Source organism: Zeus faber, assembly GCF_960531495.2.
Source record: "Zeus faber genome assembly, chromosome: 2".
Taxonomy (NCBI): Eukaryota; Metazoa; Chordata; class Actinopteri; order Zeiformes; family Zeidae; genus Zeus; species Zeus faber.
The window spans coordinates 31,175,704-31,191,146 of record NC_137189.1 but is presented as its reverse complement, the minus strand read 5'-3'; the positions used below and the strand labels follow the sequence as shown (position 1 = coordinate 31,191,146).

Below are 15,443 nucleotides of genomic sequence, written 5' to 3'. Positions count from 1 at the left end.
TTAAAATGATCTCCAATATATTATATGAACCTCAGTTTTGAATCAAGAGGTTTGATCTGATGCCTTACTTTTCTTAATTTGATTTTGAAAATATAAACCGATACATATCCATGTCTGCGGAAAATTCTCTATCATCTACTGTACGTGAAAAAATATATATTCCATATCTTCCCTCTATACTATCCATATATTTATTCGTATCGTTTTTGCTTTAAAAACATAAGAATTTAATTGAAACCCACAACTTATAGGGGTGATTGTTTTCATTCTGTTAATTGACGCGCAATTCTTCAATTCACACAAGGATAATCTTAAAAGCTTAAATAAATACCTTTTTTTTAAATATTATCTTATATCCTTCATCGAATCACTTACAAGTCAATTCCCTGACAGCCCAAGCCTAATATCTGATACCTGACGGTACAACGTCTGAAACAGGAATTCACCGCATCTACGTTGGCATTGTACCAAGTTTGTACCAAGTTTAAGTATCGGACATGGTGTCTGATACTGGGATTGTGACATGCTGCTGTCCTCCCTCCCCCCCAGGTCGAGCCGGTCCTAAGGGTGAGAAGGGAGATCGAGGGGACAGGGGCAGCACCGGGGACCAAGGCCCCGCGGGGCCCAAGGGAGACTCTGGCTCTGCCTCCAGGTTCGGCTCCTCCACGCAGACTGCAGAGCAAGGACAGAAGGTACAGTGCGACGTGCACGAGAACCCTGTTCTGTTGAGGTAAAACTCACTACACTGGAATAAAAAGACATGTACAAGTATGTTCTGGGTTAATACTCCTGTCGGTGCTCCTGAGCAAGGCACCGGCAAAGAGCTGGAGTGGGTCCCTGGGCACTGCATTAGGTATAGGATGGGTCGAATGCAGAGGACACCTAATTAGAGGTTAATAAAGTATACAAAATAAAAAAACAAGAGTTGTATTTATTAATTGTGTTGTGTTGTTGTTTTATTTCAGGGCGATAAAGGCTTAAAGGTACATCCTACATCCTGGATACGACTGCTGTGAAGATTGAAATACCTCCGTGACCTCAGGAGTCTCTTTTTTTCCGTCTTTCTGGACACTCACGTTTGAAGAATGACAACCCGACCCAATTGGCAGCCCAATTAACAAGCAGCCTTATCTATAAACCGTATTTCTGAATGTTTTACGACATCTTCTTCGTAACTACGGCCCCTCCTGTGGCCCAAAGAGTTACTGCAGATAGAGAAATTGATTATCGATAGTGCAGTCCCGCCTGCCGCACGCCACCCGAGTGGCATTTCCAGAGCCCTCCGACACAGACAGGGGGCGAACGTGTTGAAAAGTACCGGTTTTATTGTAGAGAGTGAGCGAGATTGAAAAAGTCCGATTGAAAAATGTCGTGATAAGGGCTCCTGTGTGTGTGGGGATGGGGGTTTTACCTGTTGCCCGTTGATTGCTCTGATAAGCAACAGCCACCCTGATCCCGGGCCAGTTACCTAGACCCAAGACAGGTGGATAGATATAGAGATAGATATTTAAGTCTATGGACCCAGACTATTTCACAACCCCTATCTATCTATCTATCTATCTATCTATCTATCTATCTATCTATCTATCTATCTATCTATCTATCTATCTATCTATCTATCTATCTATCTATCTATCTATCTATCTATCTATCTATCTATTTGTCTGTCTGTCTGTCTATCTATTTGTCTGTCTGTCTATCTATCTAAATTGCAACGGTTGTTGATCATTCTCGCACTGCTCCGCTTCACCACAAGGGGAGCTCAGGAATCGGTTACCCCGGCAACAAAGGAGACCGTGGACCCCCCGGGCCACTGGGCCCCCCAGGACCTCCGGGACCCGCCGCCCAGGTGGTCCGGCTCGGAGACGGCTCCATGGTGCAGCAGGTGGCCGGGCCCCCGGGGCCGATGGGACCCCCGGGACTACAGGGGCCCACGGGACCCCAGGGACCCCAGGGGGAAGCTGTGAGTACGGAAGTCGATTCTGTCTGAATCGAACGGTTTCATCCCGTCGTCACTCTCTTGCAGTACATTGTGGCTTTTTTGTACAGTCAGATGTCTAAATGCAGGAATTCTATGATGAGCATTTCATGACGGATCCATCTCAGTTCAAGATTTTGTCACTCAGTTCTTTGAGCTTAACTCTGTTGGATATGGAATTGCGGCAAAAAAACCCCACAACCTTGAATTCTGTCGAAACGAACAAAAACCTTTTAGCCTCATTTTCTTTTTAGCCTCCTTGTAACCAAAAACCGTGTGTGAATCACAAAAGCAATTTACTTCGGTCAAAATGATCTATTGTGATAGAAATGCAAAGCGTAAATCACATCCAACATTAATTTAGACCTCAGTAATTATTTTCAGTTTGCGAGTTGCGACGGACACAAACGAACGGCTCTTTTTCCTGAGGGATTCGGGATTGACGACTCATTTGAAAGATACAGTATGTTCGCTATGAACATAATCATTCACCAGTCTTGCATCACTAATCTCAGCGCCTCCTCTTCATGCTGCTTGTAATGTCATCTGTCTCTCCTTATCATAGAGTGTATCATATTTTATGCTCACCTCCTGACTAACTCACTCACTGTCGTTTTAGGGTGACCCAGGGGAGGATGGCAAAACTGTACGTCCATGTTCTGTTTTTTTTCCTCATACAAACATACATTTTCTCACATGAAGCACTATGTGTTACTGTTGACTTGGATAGATGTTTCTGAAAACTGTCTTTGTTTTTCTGGACGTGTTGTCAGGGGCCGGTCGGGCCTCCAGGTGTCCCAGGAACGCCTGCAAACCATGGGGCTAAAGGAGCGAAGGTACAGTACAGTACAGAGCCAATTCGACAGTTTGGAGCCGATTACCAGATCAGATTAGGTTGTATGACATACTGTACATATGCAGTATTTATACAAGAGTACAGATTAAGTGAGATGAGGTGAAATCAGGTTGGATTGGATTATGCCTAGATTATAGAACATTTAAATATAGGTTCGTTTTTGATCATATTAGGTTATATAGAATTAGGGTTAGGTTATATAAAATGACATTCTTGTCAATTAAATCATATTTTGAGTTTGATTTGGCTAGGTTAGTTAAAATTTGAATAGTTTAGATTAGACCATATTAGTTTATAGGTTACCTACGTTATATTAAGTTAGATTAAAAATTATATAAAGTTAGACATTTGTTTGGATTGAATTTGATTTTGTTAGATTATATTAGGTTGGGTTGAATTACAATAGTTTCTATTTGATCATATTAGGTTATACAGATTTATGTTCGGTTAGGTTATATACAATTATATTATCATTGATCAGTGTAGAATAGATTTGATTCAGTGAGATTCGATTCAATCAAGGTCAATCACAATAGCTAAGATTAGTTCCTGTAAGGTTTCATAGATTTACGTTACTGTTGTTTAAAATGTGATTATGATTGATTAGTTTAGATTGGGTTTGATTTTTAGATTAGATTATATCCATACATTCGATTGGGATGGATTATATTATCTTGAATTAGATTAGATTCGAACATATAGGTTTATTATATAATATTATTATATAATATTATTATATAATGTTATCATATTAGGACAATTTATACATATAGGAATTTTTCTCTTTGCAAGCGATTAGAATCTTATTACAATTGGAGGGAATTTTTCAATTTGTATAAAAATATTGTTATCTTACATAAATGATTAAATTGTAGATATATTCTGCGTTGATATATGATATACATGGGTTAACTTGTTATTTTACTAGAAGCTGGATCGATAACAGTCCTCTTTGTTTGTCCATGCAGGGGGATCATGGTGAGGGGCACCCAGGGCCTCGTGGAGCCCCAGGACTCCCTGGACCCCCTGGACCTTCCACCGGTGACCGTCCTGTAGGTTGAAAACTAACAAACACAAAACAACTTATCACTGATATGTGCATAGGTGAAAATTGCATCTTGAGAGTATGATTATGTACATTTTTTGACTGGGACCTAATTTTCCTGGCTTTTCGCAAGGAATAAAATAAATGAGATTTGAGATTTTGCGGAGAAAATGTCTCAAACAAAATTCCCCTGCCTGACGTATTTTTTTTTTCTTCCTTTTTTTGCTGTAATGTCTCGTTAGACATTCATCGATATGGAAGGTTCAGGGTTTGCTGACCTGGACAGGTTACGGGTACGTGAGTTTGTAATATCATCAGTGGAAAAGTGTTGCACTTCCCATCCGTCTGTTAAGTAAGGGATGACGTGCAGCCAGCCCGTCATTATCGCAAAATAAGCCCCGGCAGATGATCGGGTCATGTATCACTCTGAATGAGGTTATTTACCGATAATGACCGGCTGGCTGCACATTATCCTTTTTATTACACGGCTACTTACGAAATAAAAAGATAAATTGAGACGGAATATTGATTTGGAACTATTTCATGCTCCAAACGAGGCGTTATTCAGAAATAAGTGACCGATGATTGTGGCTATTGACCAATCGGAATCGAGTGTTCCACAGAGCTGTGTATTAAATTAGTTTCATGTCACTTTGTAATGGAAATTCTAATTGTGGAAGATGGCGCATCAGTTGAAATTACGAGTTGAGTTTGTTCTGGTCGTACAGGGTCACCCCGGCCTGCCCGGACCCCCCGGACCCCCCGGACCCCCGGGGAACGCTGTGGGAGGCACGTGGGTTGAGGGACACTCAGGACGACAAGGAGCCCCCGGTATACCTGTGAGTACCTCTTTAAATGGAAGACAATGCTTTTGTTTTTTTTAAACACCGCAGAATATAATAACAGAAGGAACCAGGATGGGTAATTGAAATGCCCAGTCTGCCTTAAAAAAAAAAAATCCAGATTTCACAGTTTTCTCTCTTACAGGGACCAGAGGGACGTCCAGGAACACCAGGCCTGCCCGGGCAGAGAGGCGAGAAGGTGAAAACTTTGGATCCCTGCTTATCCCAAAATGCAGACATTTTATTCCATTTTTATACAATTTTTAGGTTAAGTGCATGTTACCAATTATTTTTTTAAATTTGTATTCATTTCGGACATCTATTTCATGACTGTGTTCCGGCAGGAAAAGACGAATATGTTTTTCTTGTGCCCCTTTTCTTCGTAATTTAATTAAATTCAATTCAATATCTCTGATCGCCACCAGGGGGATTCTGGCGAGCTCGGTCTTCCCGGGGCGGCTGGGATGAAAGTGAGTTTCACACAGGGCCGGCCCTAGCCTTTTTGGATCCCCGGGGGAGATCTGCAGAGCAGAGACCCCCCATCCACCCTCCCATGCACACTGCATACCTTACCTTCCAAACTCCACCCAACCTACCCTCCGATGCTGCCGCCTCACTTCAACCCAACTCAGCCCCATTCACAAAACAGTTAGTTGGTGGCTGTGGGCATCCTCTCCCAGGAAGAAATTTAGTTTCGGAGACCTTTATTCCTGCATTCTGGTGAATTTCTATGCAAGTAAATCACAAAATAACGAGTCAACAAAATACATTTTCAAAACAAATCTAGCTTTTTTCAAGTAAAGCAACAACAACAGCAACAACCTCACGTTTTTTACTTTTTTTTTTAACCTTGTTTGTTATCCATTTTTAATTTCGACGACACATACTGATCAATTTTTTCTTTTTTTGGTGTGTGTGTGTGTGTGTTTGTGTGTGTGTGTGTGTGTGTGTGAGTGTGTGTGTGTGTGTGTGTCCGGGGGGGGGGGGGGGGGTTGTGTTGTGTTATTTGCGTCATTGCATTGCATCATCTCATTGGGGTGAAGTGTCCAGAAAAGAGGGTGATGGGCTGAGGTGATGAGAGGGCGGAGTCTGAGATGTCCTGTGCAGGGAGGCTGCGCACTGAGAAGAGTGAGAGAGAGAGGGAGGGATGAAGAGATGGTCACTTGTTGCCGGTTGTGGTGTGAAGAAACAGCAAGATAAAGAGAAAGTTATATAAAAGGGTCATGGCCATCCTCCGGTCGTTGTTTCCATCTGGACACCTCAGCCCGGGGTGGTTGTGAGCCACTCTGCAGGGAGTAGAGCCGGCATTCGTCTACCAAGGGAACGATCGTCTGGGTCTCCTCCACTGAGTCCTGTCTAGTCGACCAACGCAATTATTTTTTATGAATCTGTTAATCCATCTATAACGTATGTTTTTTGTCTTATTTACTGTCACTGGCCTCCTTTTTTTTTTTTTTTTTTCACCGGCCTCCAATCTATGAGTGATTGATTTTTTCCAATTGGCATTTCGTGACCGTGTATTTGACATTTTTTTTCGATTCTGCGGTGTATTGATTGATCTGAAATCAATCAATAAAATGTAACTTTACTAAAACCACGGTAAATTATCAAGATAACGGCTAACTCCTGAACATTTATCGATCACTGCCACCTAATTCTCTGCGTGGAAGGAAGCAATGAAATTTCACAGAAAACACAGATTTTCCGACTTGATCATTCCGCAAATCGATTGTGGGATAGCGAAGCCAATGAAAAAAATAAAATATGAAATCTCATTGTTTTTTTTAGCTGTTAACACATTTGTATGGCTCATATGTAACGAAGAAAGAAAGTTGTTTTAATTTCAACATTTCTGTCCCGGCTTTCCCTCCCTTTAGGGTACGCAAGGTAACCGAGGCTTATCAGGTCCGCCCGGGGAAGACGGGCTGGCGGGACTACCCGGGCCCATGGGGCCCGTCGGCCCCTCGGGACCCCCAGGGCCACCCGGACCCCCCTACCGTGGCGGCCACTTCAGTACACACACTGTGAGGAAGGCGTAATTATGTGTATCCCATGAAAATGGGTTCTGCTCAGATATAAAGAATTTGCCATGACCATAGATAGATTTCGCAGGTTTAATAATACGGCCAGATTTAGTCCTGTATCACTGCCTTGGCTGGATTCTGGTGTAAACTTAAACCGTGTTAGAAACTTTGAACCCTCTAGTATTTACTGAATATCTATAAATATATATAAAAATATAAATATAAAGCTAAATAAGCTGTGCTCAGGTCTTCATCAAAAATTGATTTAGTTCTGAAAATTTAGGAGAAACAAATCAAACAACACAAAAATATTTCACTTTTTCAGTTGACGTGACCGAAATGATCATTTTAAAAGCGAAATCCCGAAAAATCGAAAAGGTTCACAAACTTTCCAGCACCGCTATGCAATGCAGGAGTTGTGTCGTCGTTGCGTGAGCAGGGTTCCTACCAGGTCCATGAAATGCTTGAATCCTCGGAAATTGAAGTACTGGCATACCTTGAAAATAGCCCCTTTTGTGCTGAAGTGCTTGAAAAGACCTTGAACAAAAACACAATCATTGAAAACCTGTGATACACCCCCCCCACCCCCACCCCAGTTCTGTTATTCAAATTGTAAAGTAATTAAAAGAAAATTAATTTTACGACTTAGCTTATGCCAGGGAAATGTACATTAAATTCAGAATGGATATATATATATATACGTACATATATATATTAAGTATACATTAGGTGCCTAAAGTACTTTCATTTTGTAATGCCAGAATGAACCCTGCTTTAACCAACCCATAGATACAATAGATTATAGATTATTTACAGTATCCACTTGCTCTCCACACCTCCTCCTGCAGGGTGACGAGGAGGACTTTGGTGATGGAGTTCCTGGAGTCAGCGGCCCCCCGGGGCCAAAGGTAACCACACACTCAAGGGGACGGGGGACAAACTGGGGAAAAAGTTTAGCACCCTTTGTTTCCTGGATGTTTGTGTCTTGATGTGTGACTAAATCACACTTGTGAACTGCGAGTAACTGAAATGACCTTTCTCAGTCACGGTTTAAAATAGTTAGGACTTAGTCGTGGTCAGAGATATCTGATTTCAAGTCAGAATATTAGAGCTAGGCTTCTAAGTGAAGCTTAGATTAAAAAAAAAAAAGCCTAAATTAATTCTGCATTCATGTAATGGTTAGATTAGTCGAGATTTTGATTCAACCCGCCTGCGGAACCGCCCCCCCCCCTGCTTTGATTGGTGGGAATCTCACTGTGCTTTAAGTGTTTGAGAAGGATTATTTAGGTATGGTTTGTACATAGTCGTCCGTGGAGATCTGACATTTTAAAAGGTGACAAATGGAAAGCCATCGCTTGTCATCGTTAACTTTAACCCCAAAATAAACGGAGGTGCCTTGTTGTCATTATGAAATGCACTTACGATCCCGTTGTGCTTTGCTTTGTGTTTCAGGGTCCGCCTGGTATAGCTGGCCTACCAGTAAGTGTCACAGCGGTTAAAAGACCTGTTTGAATATCTCTCCAATTTCCTTGTGTTCCAAAAGATCTTCTAAATACTGGCGTGTTCTTTTTCAAAGAAAGGAATGCGATCATTATTTTTCCATTGTTTACACATCAAGCTGGGGGGTGGGCTGACTAAGTGCATGTCTCTGCAAATGTTGTCTCCAGATGATTGGCTGGAATCACAGACAACTATGAGAACCATAAAAGGAGATCCTGCGCAATTAAGCCCTGTTTCACCGTCTTTATTTTATCAAAAGTTATTCATCTGGACCGTTCTCTTGTTTTTTGTTTTTTTTTTGTTTTGTTTTTTTTTAGGGAAAACCGGGTTTTCCAGGAATCCCGGGAGAGAAGGGAGCAGAAGGGCAACGAGGACGGGACGGACCGCCGGGACTGGACGGGTTCCCTGGGAAATTTGTAGGAAGGCGGCCAAATTGAGTGCTAAACCATAATGACACGTCAGCAATTAAAACAGCTGACAATATCTCCTATTCAGTGTTTAATATAAAATAAATAAGATGCTTTTCAGGTCTTTTCTTGTTTTCAGCAAGTGATGACTTGTTTTTTGGTGTTCTTTCAGGGCAGTCCAGGAGACCGAGGTGATAAAGGGGAAAGGGTGAGTCTTCTAATAACTATAAGTCGAGCAGAGCAGCAGGTAGTTGCGTACGATTGAATCAATTTTTCGAGAGGGCCCTGGCCAAGAAAGGCAGCGTAACGTTAAAGATATTAAAACATATGAAAACACCCACTACATAATAACGACTGCCGATCAGACTCACACAATGAAGCTGTCACATGGTGGGACGTAGCGATGGAGCCGGTGTCTGAAACGCCCTTTGGATAGGAAGACGGTGTTCTAATGCGTCCGTCTTCCCCCCTTTGTGACCCAGGGTCTCCCGGGACGTGACGGAGGGCCGCCCGGTCCACCGGGGGCCCCCGGGGCTCCGGGACAGATCGTCTACCGGGAGCACAGTGATGTGAGTCAGGGATCACTCTGCAGACGGTAACACGACAGTAAACACACTAATCCCACGGCTCCATCACCTTGGACCTCGCTCGGTCCCGTGATCCACCGGCAGTGGATCACGGCACTGAGGAGTCAGTTGCTCCGTCTTTATGCCATTCCTGGACTTATTCACTCGTTAGATCAATTGTTCATTGCCATTCTCATTCTCATTTGTCAACTCTTTAAAAGAAACTGAAGCCCCTCCAAATTTCAGAGATGGCAATTTCATCGCGAAAGATCGAACGGTTCCGAGACGTTTCGGCACTCCTTGCCCCGATCCGTCGTTTGGAGCGGGCGTCTCAAATATCGCAGTCTCATCGATCGACGTCTTGAGTTTGAGATGACAAAATTGGGCAAAGGCTTTTAAAGATTTCTCAAGAAAGGTCATTGAATTCGATGCTTCTGAATATACGTATTTATGACTGAAAATGTTTTATTGCACCAGGGTGGATTTGTGTTTTTGTACGAATTGGCACAACATTAAAAAAAAAAAACCACAACACACTAACAGTGGTAGGATCATCATCATCATCATCTTAATCATCATCATCACCATCATCTACATGTCATACAAGAACTGAATAAGTTATGGGTTGACTGCGTCTCCGTGAAACTATTTCATGATCTAGGTATTGGGTTTTGCGAAAGACGAGCCTTCCGTACATTTCTGATCAATGGCGGCAGCGACATCGTCTGCCACTAGATGGGAGTGTTGAACCAGCAGTTTGTTTAGAACGTCTCAGTGTTTCAAACTTGCCATCCCTACTAAATAGACTGCTTACTTTTAGTCAAACAGATTAGCACATTGACAATTTTCTCTTCTGTGCTAATGCTGCACGGCCTTATGGGATATCCTACACTGGCCGAGGAACGACCCGATGTTCCCTTTAAATGCTGCGAAAAAAAGGAACCCTAACTAGGACTTGACTATGGTCCCCATATAGTCAGTCTTGAGTCGCCGTATTCACTAAAATGGCTATTGGCGGAGGAAGCATCCGTGCGAGCGAGACGGGCTTATTGATTCAGTTCCATACAGGCTCACTCACTCACTTATTGATTTGTTCGCTCATTCATTAATTCATTCTTTTGTTCATTAATTTCACTCACTCACTCATTCCATAATTCTTTCACTCATCCACCGCTCAGTGATGCTCAGAATGGCCGTCACTAAACTGCATGAATGTCCACACTAACTGGCTTAACTTTCTCCTGCTGTAGTATAACGACATATTTTGGGGAGAGGGGGATCAGGTGAGTCGGGGAAACCCTTTTGGTTACAGAACATGTTATATTAATTAAGAGCTTCACGAAACCTCATTATTCAACATTTCTTTATATCTTTGTACAGGTGGTTTGTGGTTTTGTTTTTCTTGATTGTTTTTTTGGGGGGTATTTCCTTTTTGGCCCTCGTTTAGATCGGAGTCGGTGTTCCAGGCAGAGCAGGGTTCCCGGTACGTGTCATAAGAAATGCGTCTGAAAAAAGTTATCAATCACAAAGATGCCAAAATGTTACTAAAAGTAATGTTTGCTGATATCAAGGCACGGCCTGATAAATAATATACATGATAATGAATAAAATAATGAAATACTGTTGTGTTTGAAAATGGAACATGAAATGTAATGTAGGAATAGGTCAAATATTAAATTCAAACACTTGGTGTGCTTCATATTTAGGGGCCTGTGGGACCCAAGGGAAACAGAGGAGAGCCAGGTCTTCCAGGACAAAATTCTAAGGTAAGAACCTCCCCAATGAGTGAATTTTATACTTTAAAGATAAATTAACTATGCCACTAGTATTGGTATTTAAAGTTTTTTTGCCCCCTCCCTAGGATTTAAAGGACTTGACAACCAAGAAGTGCAAATAAAAAATGTGTCATATGCAAACTAAGATAGTTTATAGTAAACCAGGTGGAGCAGTCACATTCAATTGTGGCTTTTATTGTCTACTCACAAGCTAAGGGGACATAAAAGCCCATGACTAATGAAAAGAGAATTAATAATGAAAACAAATAATGAAAATGAATTAAAATATGACCATATTGTGATATTTTCAATTTAATTAATTTCATTTAATGTGAATTCTGTCACTCTCTGGTCCAGGGGGAGAAGGGCGAGCCTGGTCTCATCCTGGGTCCAGACGGGACCCCTCTGTACCTGGGGGGTCTGGCCGGGAAGCCGGTGGGTTTCTCACTGACTAATGAGCTACTGGAGAATTCACTTGATGTGCAATTTTTCCATTCACAATAGCTGGTGGTGAAAGTTCAATGCTTTTTTATTTTTATATTATTTAACAAACAAAAGAACATATTGTGTTCATAAAATCTTTTTTATTTTTTTTTGTTATTAACCCACTGTGACCTTGACTAGTGTCAAAATATGTATACATTGCTATTACACTTGTGAAAACGGAACTTATAAATGTAAATACAATTATTGAATATTATTAAATATTTCAAATGTAAATATCACAGTGGTTAAGCATTTTTATTACGTTGTTGACTGTTAACTTTCTTTACAGGGGGACAATGGACCACCCGGCCCCGTTGGACCATCTGTGAGTAACATGTGACCTAACTTTAAGCAGCTTTACATCATAGTTTTATATATATATTTTTACTGTCAGTATGTTTCTTCATGCGCCTCCAGTGTCTGTAAGTTATTCAAAGTATTCCCTATTTCCTCCATGTACCTTAAGGGTCCATATGGTCCTTCAGGCCAGAAAGGAGACATCGGATTTCCAGGCAGACCAGTAAGTAGACTGGCCTAAAATGTTGTTTCCCGGTCTACTTTGAAATTCTGATTGTGATTGTATGTACGACTTTGAATATGACGTGCGTTTGTTTTATTGTAGGGGCGACCGGGACTGAACGGAGGCAAAGGAGAGAAAGGGGACTCCGGGACTGGACATGGATATGGATCCCCGGTGAGCAGGGCACAAAACTCTTTGTCATTCAAGCTTACACTTTGTGCTTTTTCCTAATTCCAATCAACGACAATCCCCCTCTTCCCAGGGCCCACCGGGACCCCCGGGGCCACCAGGAGCTCCGGGAGCCCCTGTTCCCCTCGACAGGTTCAGAGTGAGTCAAAGAACTGTGCAGCCTACACCCTTGAATCACTTGCACTTTAATGATACTTTTGGAGTATGTTGATGACGAGTGTAAAGCCAGAGTACGGCTGTTTTGAAAGACTTGAAAATAAATGTATTGGATGCAAAGGGACCACTTTACCTTTTAATCCCCCAAGTGTCCTCATTTTCTCCTTAATTTCAGGAGTACGACCACTCCTCCAGATATCAGCCCGGTAGGTTTTCTTTCACACTCTGACTGCCCGGTCTGAAAGGAGTTTGTACATTCATCTGAGGCTCTCTTTTACATTTACATTACATTTACATTTAGTCATTTGGCAGACGCTTTTATCCAAAGCGACTTACAAGGGAGAATAACATTCAGCTAAATTGCGACAGAGATTAGTGTAACAACAACATTGGTGTAACAATAAATACTGCAAGGTGGTGCTAAGTAATTGTAGGTTAGGAGAGGAGGTGCTCACTGAAGAGCTGGGTCTTCAGGTGCTTCTTAAAGACAGAGAGGGAGGTCCCCGCTCTGGTCATTTTTGGCAGCTCGTTCCACCAACGTGGAACTACAAATGAGAATAGCCTGGATTGCCGTGGCTGTATGGCCGGCAGAGCCAGGCGACGCTCATTTGACGAGCGCAGCATCCGGGGGGCAACATGTGCTCTTACAAGAGCATTTAAGTAGGCGGGAGCATTCCCAACAATCACTCTGTAGGCCAGCATAAGAGACTTGAACTTGATGCGGGCGGCTACAGGTAACCAGTTTAGGGCGTATTCACACCTGTGGTTTGTTTGCTTTGTTCCGATGCAGGGAAATAATATGTTGCAATGTTGCACTTGGACCTCGGTTTTTTCGATTCGTGTTCACACTGCAACGCTTAAAAGTGAACGGCAAACTGTTTTGTGATTGGTCAGAATTTTTTCCGGGAGGTTTTGCAGGAAACCACTCTGAGATTTCTTCTCCCGTGAAACGTGGTCCCACAACTACTGATTTCGTCACTACATTTTTGATAATAGTAGCTTTTTAGATAGATTAGTCTTTTACCTATTATGTAGGAAAGACGCAGGGAGAGGAGTTCTGGACAATCTCAGAACCCATCGGCTATCGGTCTGATGACCGTCGAGCCTTTTTATTTAATTTACTACTTACTGCCTGTGAAACAATCCGGTCGTAGACGTCGTCTCGCAACCCTGACTCCATTCTCACGTCAACATTCCAGTGCAAATTATGTCAGTATGTATTTTAAAAGGGTACATTCATAAAATTATCAGGCCCTATCGTTTAACCGATGTTATGATTAATAAACACGCAGTTCACTCGGTGCGCGTGGCGCTTGTAAATTAAATGTATGCGGTAAACGCTTCAGGAATCTAAAGAAATTCAAGCGAGGTGTGAATACACTCTCATTTAAATATATTTCCTTACAGCTTCCAAGGGGGAAAAAGGTGATCGGGGAGGGCCCGGAATACCAGGAATCCCAGGTACATCCACCAAGTTTCCTCTTCATCAATACCTGTAGAATAGCATCATGTAGAAACATGTGAGTCAGAATCGGAGTGGGGAATTACAGATTGGATTCGGATAAAAATAATGTTCCATGCACCGGATATTTGTTTTTTCAAGCAGTAAAACTGCTTGGAAATGGCTTTTTTTTTTATATGGGTTAAAATGTATTTCACTAATACTAAAATAATAATAAAAAAATATTTCCACTCAACAGGTCTCACCTCCAGCTTTGATATCTACAGTTTCAAAGTAGGACTCAACTCCAACACTCCAAAAATTCTTGTTTTACATGATACAATCATTGTCCCTGCCTATAACAGTGTTATTAGAGCGAGTAACTTTTATAAAGTCAGGTGATAAAACAATTTAGACTTAAATTGTTTGATCTGGGGACCGGTTGTTTGCGTTCTTTACAGAATCAAGACTAAAATTCACTGAATCTCGTCTCGTCTCTGGTCCTACACTATCTTTATGAGTCCTTTGGTCCTTCTCGCCGATAGAACGAGATGAAGGGAGAGCGAGGAGGCCCCGGGCTGAAAGGGGAGAAGGGTGAGCCAGCTGGGGGATACTACGACCCCCGCTATGGGGGCACTGGAGCCGGAGCCCCGGGGGCCCCAGGACCACCGGTAAGGGAGGCATTACTGAAAAAAGTTAAACACAAACTGAGGAAACTGAGGAAAACCAGAGCCTTCTGCTCTGGTTTTCCCACAATTCCAATGGTGGGAAGCCCTCATTAAACGTAATTCCCCTCTAGCGGAACAACAAAATCTTATCTTGGCTTCTATCTTGTTATCGTATGTGATCTAGTCACGGGTCAAGTGTCATTATTGGTCAGATACACTGACGGATAAAAATATACAAGACTATATTCCTGTGATTCATGAGTTTTTAGATGAAACAAATTCTCGCAAGGGAAAGGGAAAAGATGGGCACTATGACTTCTACCCATCCCTTCTTAAACATCTTCGGTTTTCCATCAGGGACCACAGGGTGACTCCATCGTTGGCCCCCCAGGGCCCCAGGGTCCCCCCGGTGCCCCAGGAAGGGGTTACGATGGGCAGCCAGGTCATCCTGGACCTCCAGGGCCTCCCGGACCTCCAGGTTCAGCCCAGCCTGGAGCTCATAGGGGCACACAGAGTGAGTGCTGCACAGAACTAAATACTTTAAATTAAGAGCCTCATATGGACGGATGTCGTGGTGTTTTCTGTTTAATTGTGTAACCCTTGCCCTGTTTTGACTTTCCAGCAATCAGTATTCCTGGCCCCCCTGGGCCCCCTGGAGCACCCGGGCAACCTGGACAATTCTCAGGAGTGAGTTATACATACAGTAACACTTGAAATCCCTAGTCCGTTGTCATGTGTGGTGTCGAGTTTGCATTGTGTTTGATTTTAAATGATTTTATTTCTAGTACGTCCAGTGTTTAAAATTGAACATTTACATTAAACAATAAATGAGACAAGCTAAATGGGACATTGGGGATTTTGTTATCACAAAATATCCCAACCCTTGAAGTCTTCCATTGTTGTTTCAATGTAACGAGGGACGTGATGCAAGACGGGATGTGAAACCAGGTGAATAAGTGGTCACCTGTAGCAACTGCAATTATTAACAGA

General features: G+C 42.4%; 1 protein-coding gene across 4 annotated transcripts in view; it reads left to right on the top strand.

The window, feature by feature from the left end:
• Positions 1-15,443, top strand: part of col18a1b (collagen type XVIII alpha 1 chain b) — a 44,995-nt gene that overhangs the window by 23,995 nt on the left and 5,557 nt on the right. For 3 of the 4 annotated variants that reach the window (XM_080024250.1, XM_080024249.1, XM_080024247.1), the window contains exons 6-35: positions 550-692; positions 966-983; positions 1,757-1,963; positions 2,598-2,624; positions 2,752-2,814; positions 3,803-3,886; positions 4,122-4,172; positions 4,608-4,718; positions 4,867-4,920; positions 5,147-5,191; positions 6,599-6,745; positions 7,594-7,653; positions 8,198-8,224; positions 8,563-8,661; positions 8,825-8,860; positions 9,135-9,221; positions 10,469-10,501; positions 10,666-10,701; positions 10,925-10,984; positions 11,351-11,428; positions 11,769-11,804; positions 11,946-11,999; positions 12,102-12,173; positions 12,262-12,327; positions 12,520-12,550; positions 13,752-13,805; positions 14,045-14,079; positions 14,331-14,456; positions 14,811-14,967; positions 15,076-15,140. In XM_080024250.1, the coding sequence (XP_079880376.1) occupies positions 550-692; positions 966-983; positions 1,757-1,963; positions 2,598-2,624; positions 2,752-2,814; positions 3,803-3,886; positions 4,122-4,172; positions 4,608-4,718; positions 4,867-4,920; positions 5,147-5,191; positions 6,599-6,745; positions 7,594-7,653; positions 8,198-8,224; positions 8,563-8,661; positions 8,825-8,860; positions 9,135-9,221; positions 10,469-10,501; positions 10,666-10,701; positions 10,925-10,984; positions 11,351-11,428; positions 11,769-11,804; positions 11,946-11,999; positions 12,102-12,173; positions 12,262-12,327; positions 12,520-12,550; positions 13,752-13,805; positions 14,045-14,079; positions 14,331-14,456; positions 14,811-14,967; positions 15,076-15,140 (2,162 nt within the window). The remainder of the gene's footprint in view (positions 1-549; positions 693-965; positions 984-1,756; positions 1,964-2,597; positions 2,625-2,751; positions 2,815-3,802; positions 3,887-4,121; positions 4,173-4,607; positions 4,719-4,866; positions 4,921-5,146; positions 5,192-6,598; positions 6,746-7,593; positions 7,654-8,197; positions 8,225-8,562; positions 8,662-8,824; positions 8,861-9,134; positions 9,222-10,468; positions 10,502-10,665; positions 10,702-10,924; positions 10,985-11,350; positions 11,429-11,768; positions 11,805-11,945; positions 12,000-12,101; positions 12,174-12,261; positions 12,328-12,519; positions 12,551-13,751; positions 13,806-14,044; positions 14,080-14,330; positions 14,457-14,810; positions 14,968-15,075; positions 15,141-15,443) is intronic. The other variant, XM_080024248.1, reaches the window with a different exon arrangement.